The sequence below is a fragment of the Haliotis rufescens genome, unplaced genomic scaffold (genome assembly GCF_023055435.1).
Source record: "Haliotis rufescens isolate VD_foot unplaced genomic scaffold, xgHalRufe1.0.p SCAF_17, whole genome shotgun sequence".
Lineage (NCBI taxonomy): Eukaryota > Metazoa > Mollusca > Gastropoda > Lepetellida > Haliotidae > Haliotis > Haliotis rufescens.
Genome location: NW_025963857.1, coordinates 18,691,360 through 18,703,583, shown reverse-complemented (window position 1 = coordinate 18,703,583; position 12,224 = coordinate 18,691,360). Strand labels below are relative to the sequence as shown.

The window sequence follows — 12,224 nt, the reverse complement described above, 5'->3', positions numbered from 1 at the left end:
GAGTCAAGACTAATGACGATTCTATAGTGCCAGCCCACAGAGATACCATCCCGCAGTTTACAGGAATAACCCGCTAAGACACATCATAAGGCCAGTCCTTGTCTTAGCCCCTTAATACTGAGCGCCAGGCAGGGTAACAGCAAGTGCCATCTCTTAACGTATTTTGTAACGACGTGGCCGGGATCGATCCCCCGACCTTCCACTCATCAGGCAGACGCTCTACCACTAGCCCACGGAACAATATGTAAAAGTAAGATACAAATTAGCGAGATCTAGCCCAAATTTGGGTAGGAGTGTTACAATAATACTTAGTCATATGGGTTAATAACAAAACTACACTCTTACAAGCAACATATACACAGGTCATCATGTGGTTTATAGCCTGTGGGTACGTCACACACACACACACACACACACACAACACAGGTTGCCCTCTTAGGCGAGATGGGCCGTGCCCTCGCACGATGGGCTTACTGTGATTCCATTGGTCCGGTTACAGACGGTGGCTGAGCAGATGCGTAAGTGGCCGTTTCAACAAATGGCAATAAAAGTTCGTCACCTGTTAATGACGTCATGTCGTCTTATCCACCCTTCTCCTAGGTGCGCTATCACTCACTGACACGACTGCTGGACACGTCAGTCATAAGACAACATACCAAATCTGATTCCAAAATCTATCCAGGATACCTCGAATCATTCATGGGATATTCTCGAATGTATGTCAAGGCATTCACAAAACTCCAGTGTACCATCGACTCATTTCTTCCTGTCTATGGCTCCATACCCTTGATGATATAGTGCATGATTTGTCGTGACAAGTTTGACTTGCGTGGGGAAGAAACGAGTTGATGATACAATAACAGAGGAATGAGATGTTTTACGTACAGACCACCCATAGTTCAAAGGGAATTACATTTTGAACAAGAATGGCTGAAAATAGCCATACAGTTGGGAAATCAGACTCAAAACTATTCAACCATGATTTGGAACAATCATTTGACGTTTTGAACTTCTTTGTTTTAGCGCACTCTTAGCCGAGGATGTCTGCAGTGAGAGGAAAGACATTTTGAGAGAATTTAAGACCACGGTCAAAGTTTTAATCAAGATCAAAATGTCAAATATCTAAAACAAATCAGAACATATATGTATGTGTTGAACCCCGCAATCATGTGATATGTTGTTACTATATTAACTCTTTCAACACCAGTCAACCAGAAGTGTTTACTGCTGGGACACCGAGTTCCCAGAGATTTTTGTGTGATAGAATAAGCCAACATTTATCAAAGAAAAAAACTGCTTGTAAACTATCTTTGCTTCTACATGTTATACACCATTTGAAAGGTCTGATCCTATGGTTTATAAATATGAAAGTTATGCTTATAAAATTATTTAAAAAATACAACTTAATTAAGTTCGTTGTAAATAAAAAATGTTAAGCTAACGCGTTGATAACACACACACACACACAGTAGTTATGTTGCCCATAAACAATAGCAACAGGTGAATTTATTTGCCAAGTTTACCGATATTGGGTCAACAAACTAATGTTGATGGTACAAAGGCTGGTTCGTGGCACCATGTGGAAATAATAGATTCAGCGAATCAATTGGTTCATATTCAGATGCATTCATATTCAATATTCGATTGTTTACAGGCAGCAGTCGAATGGCAGGAGTATTGCTGTGCGACACTGAACAACAAACACTTACTTTTTATACAAACTGATAGGGCAGGACGTACTTACCCTTTTGCGATTACAATGCGTAAACACTGATCTTCAGTGATCCATTCATAAAAATTGCCACCTTTATTCGACCTTAAAAATCCAGTGGAGATTGTTTCGGAAGACTGATTGTACTCTGGCGTTTACGCTTCCTAGATGTGTTAACATCTTGATAGCCTATCAATTTCTTTGTCTAGATTGTGTCAACAGTTTTTCGACATATGTATCTCTCATTCCTATATTATTGTGCCATCAACTCCTATCTTCCTCGTGCAAGTCACATTTGTCATACAGCCGAAATAATAAAAGAACGAACACACTCAGTTTTCAAAGTTATATGTTTTGGGGATGGTGAAAGGATCATGTTAAATCCGAAATACATTATTAAGTAAAAGGCCATGCAGAATATTTTATTCAGTTGAAAACATTCAAAGGACGTCTCGAAAATGCCCGTGCAGCCTTCTCTTTTACTCGAGAGGGACCTCACATACGTAAGGGTTCCTTCCTGAGCACCATGAGTCGTCTAGGCAGAAGCCTCTTGCACGCCACAGGCTCACACAGTCTCTGTTCTCAGGTTGATGAGGGCACCAGTTACCGTTCGTGATCTCGGTTCCATCCAACCATGTGTACTTGCCATTGTCTCGAACACCTCCAACGAAGACATCTGATCTTTGTCCTATAAAGATAATTGAATGTAACCTAGGGCAGTGGTCTATATAAGCCAATTGTTGTGCCCTGTACGAAATATCCAAAGAAACGTTTATCTGTGTCATAAATTGAGGACATGCATTTACATAATATTTCTTTACCATGTTGGTTGTAGTTTACACATTTGTCTAGGCATGTTTTAACATATCTATCCAAGACAAGAGAGGGTTTATGGATTTAAACTTCTTTATTATTGGGAACACCACATTTTTGGGTATGTGCTTACTCCTTCATCAGTATCCCTTACGTCACTCATCACTGAAATCGTCATGAAATTTATCAAAGAATTAGTCCTCTCCCCAGCTCCATTCCACCGGAAGGTATCATCGCAATACCCAGTACCAGAGAATCACTTCGCAATGGCGACAGAAACCAATCAACACCTGTTCATCATAGACGTGCCCCTCGAAAATACAGAAGATGGACTAAGAACATCAGTGCACCGAAAGCCAACCACCTCAGACCAGTACCACTAATACCTATCCACCATGCCGAGATAATTCCTGCCATCATAGCCACCCTCACCCGACGTGCTAATTTCATTTGCCCTCTGGGTGTGAACTGAAACATCTCAAGTAAACCTTTACTTCCCTCAAAAGTATCCATGCCCACCTAGTTTCTAAAACCATCAAAAAGCTAGATCCTCAAGAACTCCGAGCAAAGACCTGCCGATCACCCGTCAGAATCACCATGCCCACCCATCCAACTACTCTCCGAGACCGACGTTGCCAGTTCCTCTGAATTCAATTTGTACATTGGTTATTACCAATCAGTGCCAGATTAAGTCCTGGCTTCCATCTGCCCAGCGGTTATCGGCTTGTGGCTCCCCTGTTCTCCATCTTTGTTATGTTATTACTGGTGTTGTTTTTACGTGAACATATAGAAGATATTTCATGTGTCCAGTGTAATACCATGTTTCTCTCATCGAGTGGCTCGTGAAAATATCTCCCTTTCCGCCATCACGAGATGAGAGAAACATGACATTTCATGAGACACATGGAGTAGCCTATTTATTATATACTTTTTTGTGTGGTTGTCTACCCGAAACCTAAATTATTTCATTACAAACGTAAAGCCTTGAAATGTAACTTCTCCCTTCCAAAATCACAGAGACGATCCACCACCCCTTGTATTTGCGACTAAAAAAGTATTGTCGTGTTTGGAAAATCTCTAAGATATAAAAAAAACATAGTCACGGAAATTCGGTATCATACACATTGATTATATACAAAATCAACTTTGATAAGTCAATATTCTTGATTACTAGGAGACCGTTGTTGGAAGCGAAAGAATACATGCGGATCAAGTAACAAAAATGGCGCTTTGCGAAACGAACGGTCTCAATTGACGAGTTAAATGAGAAATGTACAGTTTATAACGAAACATTTTCAAGAGAACAACAAACACATGAAGAGATATTAACTCCATAAATGACCATCTGTCAATATATTGCCTTGTCAATGTGACACTAACGTCAAAAGGAAGTCGACAGTTTGTGTACGGGCAAGACATTTACGATAAAGGTAGACAATTTGAGGGGAGGTAACTCTTGTGTGACAATAGTTCCGTCAGAGTGTAATGTTTACAGGCGTGAAATATCAAGTGTTATGTTCACTGCAGTGAAATATCAAGTGTTCTGTTAACTGCAATGAAAATATCACTTTTCTCAACTTCGGAAAACTCAGCCTTTCAAACTGAAGTTTATAATGAATACATGCCCTCTACATCTTAGAATTCATTCATTCACCTTATGAAGGAGTAAGCATATACTCCATATGACATCTATAAATTGTCTCTCGTATGTCTATTGTTTCTTAGTGTCATTCAAAGACCTTTTCTATCCAATTTGTTTAAAACTGACTTTAAGATACTGCGAACGAGAAATATTTACAATTACTCCAATTGAAAAGTAACATTAATAACAAATGTTAAAAGATTTGATATCCAATAAAAGAATATTCTTGATCCTGATCTGTATCTCAGCGTCTCATTTTATTAATGAGGGTAGGGCGATCTTATTTATCTTTTACAGTATTTATGTAATCACACAAACAATATCACTGAAATAAATTAATTTGTGTTGATGACGGTCGAATGTGCACTGTGCATGAAATCATGTCTCGTATTATCCTTTCGTTTCGATGAACGAGTTGTATTTATCCTTTTGGCCAATATGTTCGATTTAAAATGGAGTCTGTAGATTGAATATTGATATAAGGTTTAAAGTTATGCATGTCATATTACCTTGCGTGTGAAGAAAATTTACAACAGCAATGTGCTTTTCCCGGGTTTCCATCTGGACCAGCCTTCCGTCATCTGCTTGCATCAAACAGTCAATATTGGCATCTGAACTCGTCTTGGGTGTTCTCAGGAGCTTCAGACAGAGTTTGGTACTTTGATCATAGGTAAAGTCGGATGGACACCGTGCGTCTAATAGTAAAGAACATTGTCAATCATTAGTACGTTGCTCATAATATAAACCACTGATTTGTTTGTACCAAAAATGGATTGATCATATCTGCATGGTTTAGGAACAATCGCAAAAACACAACCATGTGAGGGCCTGGCGCCGGAACACACCAGTAAGACAAGCACGTGCAACATCTTTTATCGGGCTATGAAAACGTTGGGCTTTCATTTTATGCCATCACAATCTTACAGCAAGTGAACAGCGAATACATCCCGCGACTGACAGAAGCCAAACGCAACCACGCCATCGGCCGACTACAAACAGGAGAATCATCTTCAGCTGTAGATGCAGCACCAAGCACCATTACAGAACTATTGAACCGTTTCAGTCAAACGGAACAAAACAAGACCTTCACAGATCCGGTCGATCATGTATAACTACTTGAACACAGGACAGATCCCTGCAACAACCACCACGGCCACCTCTACAACTAGAGCAATACCAAGATAGAATATCAGCCTAGACGGTGAAGGTATTCGCGCTAAACGACCAGTTTGGCGGCGTTCCTCGGGTCTATTACCTCCATAAGATCTAAGGATCACAATATAAACATTACCGTGTTGGGAGACAACCTGTGGTTGTGCGTGGCGACTTTAATTATAGGGCAGTCAGGTAAAAGGTCAGGTGATGTATACAAAAAAACAAAACATATTAAGCCTGTGACATTGTCGAATTAGAGAGCTGTGTTGGAATGTGCCAACATTCACCACACATTGGACACGTACTGTTTGCTTTTTTGGGAAGTCGCAATCAACATTGTAGGAGAATTTATAAATATTTAATCAAGCTCAAAATGGCTTCCCGTCAACCAAATGGATCAAGTGGCGTGTCTCCGGTGATTTGGTTGATGACATCTCTTTGTATTTCTGTTGCATGGATCGATGCTCATGATATCAAACAAACTCAGTCAGGTAAGCTTAACACGTATTGTGTGGTAAGAACTGTTGGACTTGGAAAACCCAAAGGCTATTAGATACACGATACGTGTTTAGCTTACCTGACTGAGTTTGTTTGATATCATGAGCATCGACCCATGTTGGACTTGGAAAACCAAAAAGGCCATTAGATACACTTTGATTTCCAAAGCTAGGCCTATTTCATAAATCAAGGGACTGCGGATTGACAAATATATACTTTCAGTAACATAACCGACGTGCTGGATGTCCTGACATAATTTCACGTCCATTCCATATGACCAATATCAATCATAACATCCTCGAGATGTAGAACAATGTGGAAAATAGTAATATAACATTTACCTGTAGCATCGTTTCCTGCTCTGACGCCAGTCCCCATATTACCTGAAAAAATAACAATAATGGTGAGTATGAAGAGTTTAACGCCGCTTTGATCAATACGCAGCTATATGACATTTCATGAGACACGTGGAATAGCCTATTTATTATATACTTTTTGGGTAGTTGTCTACCCGAAACCTAAAATATTTCATTACAAATGTAAAACCTTGAAATGTAACTTCTCCCTTCCTAACACACAGAGACAATCCACCACCCCTTGTATTTGAGACTAAAAAAGTAGTGTCGTGTTTGGAAAATCTTTAAGATATAAAAAAGTTAACCCCCAAAAATATAGACACGAAAATTCGGTATCATTCCGGCAATACCAAGATTGCGTAGAATATCAGCCTAGACGGTGAAGAACCGTTTACGCGTTGAAGGTATTCGCGCTAAACGACCAGTTTGGCGGCGTTCCTCGGGTCTATTACCTCCATAAGATCTAAGGATCACAATATAAACATTACCATGTTGGGAGACGGAGTCAACAACCAGTGGTTGTGCGTGGCGACTTTAATTATAGGGCAGTCAGGTGATGTATACAAAAAACAAAACATATTAAGCCTGTGACATTGTCGAATTAGAGAGCTGTGTTGGAATGTGCCAACATTCACCACACATTGGACACGTACTGTTTGCTTTTTTGGGAAGTCGCAATCAACATTGTAGGAGAATTTAGAAATGTTTAATCAAGCTCAAAATGGCTTCCCGTCAACCAAATGGATCAGGTGCGTGTCTCCGGTGATTTGGTTGATGACATCTCTTTGTATTTCTGTTGCATGGATCGATGCTCATGATATCAAACAAACTCAGTAAGGTAAGCTAAACATGTATCGTGTGGTAAGAACTGTTGGACTTGGAAAACCCAAAGGCCATTAGATACACGATACGTGTTTAGCTTACCTGACTGAGTTTGTTTGATATCATGAGTATCGATCCATGTTGAACTTGGAAAACCCAAAGGCTATTAGATACACTTTGATTTCCAAAGCTAGGCCTATTTCATAAATCAAGGGACTGCGGATTGACAAATACTTTCAGCAACATAACCGACATGCTCGATGTCCTGACATAATTTCACGTCCATTCTATATGACCAATACCAATCCTCGAGATGTAGAACAATGTGGAAAGTAGTAATATAACATTTACCTGTAGCATCGTTTCCTGCTCTGACGCCAGTCCCCTTATTCCCTGAAAAAATAACAATAATGGTGAGTATGAAGAGTTTAACGCCGCTTTGAACAATACGCAGCTATATCACGGCATGTCAGCTTAATGTGGGATGAATGCTCGAAGTGCCTCTGACGTTTACCCCTTCTGTGAAACGAACGAGTCGTCCTCTCACCCTCATATACACCTCCATCACAATGAGCTTTGGGAGGAATCCATTTTAAATGGGATGCACTAGTTTTGTAGAGGAATAAGAGGTTGTATGGGGTAGACTAGTAGTTAATGCATTTGCTTGTCACACCGATAACCGACGTTAAAATTCTCTACATGGGAACAAGAAATTCTTACTGACCCACAACATACTTTCCTGAAGCATATCAGAATACATATGTACTTATTATTGATCTAATTAAGTGTATTTATTAGAATGCTTTTATTCATGATTGAATCAAGAAATGAAACAAATTTGGAGACTGCTAACCGGAGTACAGCAACCAAGGGGTTCATTTGGTATGGGCAAATAGGGAGTGAGTGAGTGAGTGAGTTGGGTTTAACGCCGCTTTTAACAGTATTCAAGCTATATGACGACGTGTCAGCTTAATGTAGGAGGAAAGCCCGAAATGATGCAGGCCTCAGACGTTTACCACTTTGGTGAAACCCACGAGCACGGGTATGGTACAGACAAACCTAGAAACATTATCGGGGCGAAGCAGGATTCGAACCCGCAATCATGGGTTTCTTGCGTGCCCAAGAGACGCAACTCTGCACAGCGAATCGCGAAGCCTCAGACGACTGGGCTACCCGTGCCCCGTATGGGCAACTAAGGTCTGCCGGAATATGACATCAATCAATTATCATTTGACTTGGAGTAATACCATTTGTCAACTCATTCATTTCAATCAGTGTAACTGGAAGCGAAATAAGAACCACAACGTAGCTTCGATTATTTAAACTTGAGTGATCTTAGTCAACTGAGGATACCACATTTTTGGCAAAACAGGGATGACTTCAGTCTTATCTAATCAAGGATAACATAGGGCAGTGTCCAAAATCAAACGCATTAGAAATAACCTTAATTAGATGTAATAATATTTGACAGGAGAATGTGAAACATAACAGCCATGGGGGGTTAACAAATGCTTAACTGCTTCATTGTACCTATTCTATTTAAAGCAAGTAATACGATAAGAACGTTCTAATTAACGCGTAGAACATCAAAGAGCGATTAAAATCATCATTTTCATCGTTGAATTACTGATTCTAAATTATTTGTATCAAGAATCAAAAGTCACATATATTTATACTATCGATCTATGTATCTAGGTAAGCACATTTATTAAAATGCTTTTATTCATGATTGAATCAATAGATGACACTAATTATCTTTATCAATGACGTCACTTGGAGACTGCTAACAGGAGTTCCGCAACGGGGAGGTTATATTAATTTGGTATGGGCAACTAACGTCAACCGAAGTATGACATCAATCAGTTGGATTATACCTCAACACAGGTTCACCTAGGTCATCCAGGGTTTCGAACGTAAATAAAGCGACAAAACCCGTTCAATATCCGATGGCACATTATTGTTGTGACACGTGCTCATTTGTACAGCGCACATGTCACAAATCAGGTCAAGTTCGTAGCGGAGAGTAGGTGAATGGATGACTGTTCAAAAGGTCTACTGTGAGTTTCTTGGGCTTCCGTCCTTCCCCCATCTTCCCGAGACAGGGGTATCCACTAGCCTATACCAAAGTCTAGTTTCCAGTTTCCATTTCATGCCTACTTTTCTGTGCTAAAATGTGAGAGGACCATCGCACATATATATTGTCCAATTAGAGAACGTTTTACAAAATCAACATTCGTGTTGCGAAAACCTGGTTGCTGCTATGGCCACAGCCAGAGCTTGTTGAATTTGAAATTGAATGCTGAAATTATTCCAGAAATTAACCTAAGCCAAATATTTTCAAAGTGGTTCAAGTTTTCAATCAACTCGGCCAAGTACTCTTATATATTTGAGTGCAAACTTCATAGTGTTTTACTCAAATGAGTGAACGCCAATTGCAGTGTCTTAATTCTTTTTCATATCTGATCGATCCGGTCCTATGCCTTGGTAGTCATCTCTGTGAAGCCATTCCACATAAGAACAGCGATCTGATTGAAAATCGCGTTTTCATCACAAGGGACATAAATAATGCTATACATTGTGTGGCCCCGAGATCGAGCCCAGATAAGCAGGATCACATGGCAAGAGTAAACACTAGGCTTTGTTATGGGCTCGTAGACACTCTTGCCTCAGCACAGTGTTTTTTTAAATAATATACAATTGATAATATGAAATTAAAACAATTTTACTTGCCTCGTTGTTTGTCATCATGTGCCAATTTCGCGCTCTTCACCACTGCAAAGACAATGCATCTACCTTAAATTTATTTATTCATGAAGTAGCATAAAACATGTAAGATTACCTTCTATTGATTATGCGTAGTCACATTCTTGTGGTCATGTCACAACTATGAAATTTTAATTTGAGGAAATGCATTAGTTGCATCGATATTGTTTCATTTAAGTTGCTTCGTTGAACATTTGGCAAAACTTCGAAATATATTTTCGATTTCACAGAAGGCCAAAGTGCTTTTGTCATAAAACTACATTTCGTTGTCGTACCTGCTTCAAGCTTTTGAAAGTTGCTCTCCACATCAGTAAGTTTCGATTTCATGGCTCCGACCTTTTCCTCAATAGCAGTCACTTTGTGGTCAGTTGCTGCTGACCTGGAGATAATTTTGTTCATGTCCTTTTCATTTTTCTCTGAAGAGGCAGCCAGACGTTGTCCCACGGTGCTTGCGACTTCACTAACAGATGACAAATTGTTTTCTAGGATCGCTAGCGTCTCTCCCATCTTCTCTACCTTTGTCTTCGTCTCCTGCACATCTGTATCATTTGTCTTTGATTCTTCTAGCCGTTTCTCGAGGTCATCCAACCGGCTGTCCAGTTTGGTCGCTGTCTCAGTCTCAAACGTGGTCGTTCCGTCCTTGATGGAAGCAGTAAGACGTTTTTCTATCTCCGTCAGACGTTTTGCAAAACTTGACGTTTTCTCTGTTGAACGATTCTGTTCATTTATGACTGGAGGAGCAAAATTCTGCCCTTCAAAAACTGAAGCAAAATCAAGTCCTCGAAAGGCCGATGTTTTGATACTCTGTGTCAGAGCCAAGAGGGTAACTAACATACACACTGGGAGCGCCATCTTCATGGAGTTGGTAAGTAGGATGGGACTTACTTTATATACCTGAAATACTTGATGTATTTCCAAATCAAGAATGTTTGTGTTTCTCATCGTCCTTTCAAGAAATCGTTAAAACCTTCAGAAGTCTTTCATTCAAGCCTCCTTTGTAAAGTCAACATGTGATCTTTAGATAAAAGTCCAGAATATTCGACGTTTGATTTCGTGATAACCACTTCAAACATATATTGGAATGTATACATGGCATTGTGATGTTGGACAATACAGTCCGTTTTCCAATAAAATGAATATATTGTGACAAAGAATAATCACGTTCAACCAAATGGGTGAAATACCTTTGAACTGGAGAATGTGATTTCACCTTATCCGATGCTTACAATCTTCATAACAGTGAATATAAAAATTGTTTCGTCGACCCAGTTCATTTAGATAGTTTGCAAGATAACCGATCTTAAGATCTTACAATTTGTGAAAAAGATGACATATAGTATGAGGATGGACAAAATGAAAAGAGGTATTCTGTGAGGATATCTGTATGTGTCTTGTGAAAACCATGGCACTACCTTAATACAATGTTAAATAGCAGATCAAGGTCACGATTTAATGTAGTTTGCATTAGGATAGACGATGGTTCTAGGACAGTGCCCCTCTGATCGTTTTTTTTGTGTGTGTGTGTGTGGTTTTTGGTTTTTTTTGGTTTGTTTTTGTTGTTGGTTTTTTTGTTTTGTTTTTTGTTGTTTTTTTTTGGGGAGGGGGGCGTCGCGGTTGGGGTTGAGGCAAGACCTGGGGAAGACATGGAGGGGGAGACTGGTTGGGGGTTGGGGTGGAGTAGCCTGGTACCTTTATTGAGATCAAGATACACACACAGAGTTTTCCCCCAGTCACTTTATATACTCAAGGTAAGGGGCAACTTAATTAATTGATCCTGTGGTCAAGCTAGGTGACATGGCTAATTGTGTATCACTGTACACCGAAGGCGTCGATTGGCATATAACTGTGATATTGCTGAGTGCAGTGTCAAGCGGACAAATGCAACATGTACAGCTGAAATATGTTTGAGTCCGAGTTAGCATATTTGACGCTGCTGTAGATAGTATTAACGTGGGTCTACGATGTCTAACACTTTCATCAACATAAATGACTGTGAATTTGAGATTCAAACCCAGGAAGCGGGTTCGTTTGAGTTAACCTTTGACATAACATTTGGCTCACGCCCCTTCAAAGAACGTCAAATGCCTTATAAGCTCTAGAACCCTTCATGTTACATGAACAGGTTTGTTTGAAGCCTTCGGGTAATAGTGTATGCCCGTGTATAAATCGGAGCATTGGCCAGTGTCTCAGCTCATTGCATTATATTACTGCTTTTCAATAACTCGTTTTCTCTTGGATATACAATAGGTGTCAAGGTTAATGGTTTGATTCAAGTAGCTGGAATATTATGCCTGGTATACTATACGTGCATACTGAACATAAAAGAAATGAAGGCTTTGTTTCAACATAGCAAATGAATTTTATAAAATATCAATAGTTTTACTCACGATATCAGCATGGTAGCTTGCAGACTGAAACACTGTCTTTGAGCTTCGTCCATATTTTACTCACTTACTCACAATGA

General features: G+C 39.7%; 1 protein-coding gene across 2 annotated transcripts; it reads right to left on the bottom strand.

The window, feature by feature from the left end:
• Positions 1-2,118: 2,118 nt before the first annotated feature.
• LOC124138039 lies at positions 2,119-10,641 on the bottom strand. 2 transcript variants are annotated; one of them, XM_046504548.2, is made up of 6 exons: positions 10,036-10,641; positions 9,728-9,769; positions 7,349-7,390; positions 6,161-6,202; positions 4,676-4,861; positions 2,119-2,399 (listed from the first exon to the last, which is right to left on the bottom strand). In XM_046504548.2, exons 1-6 carry the CDS (start codon positions 10,616-10,618, stop codon positions 2,191-2,193), a joined length of 1,104 nt encoding a protein of 367 aa, XP_046360504.2. In that variant the 5' UTR covers positions 10,619-10,641; the 3' UTR covers positions 2,119-2,190. The 2 variants fall into 2 exon arrangements, with proteins under 2 accessions (XP_046360504.2, XP_048253235.1); XM_048397278.1 differs by lacking the exon at positions 6,161-6,202.
• Positions 10,642-12,224: the final 1,583 nt, after the last annotated feature.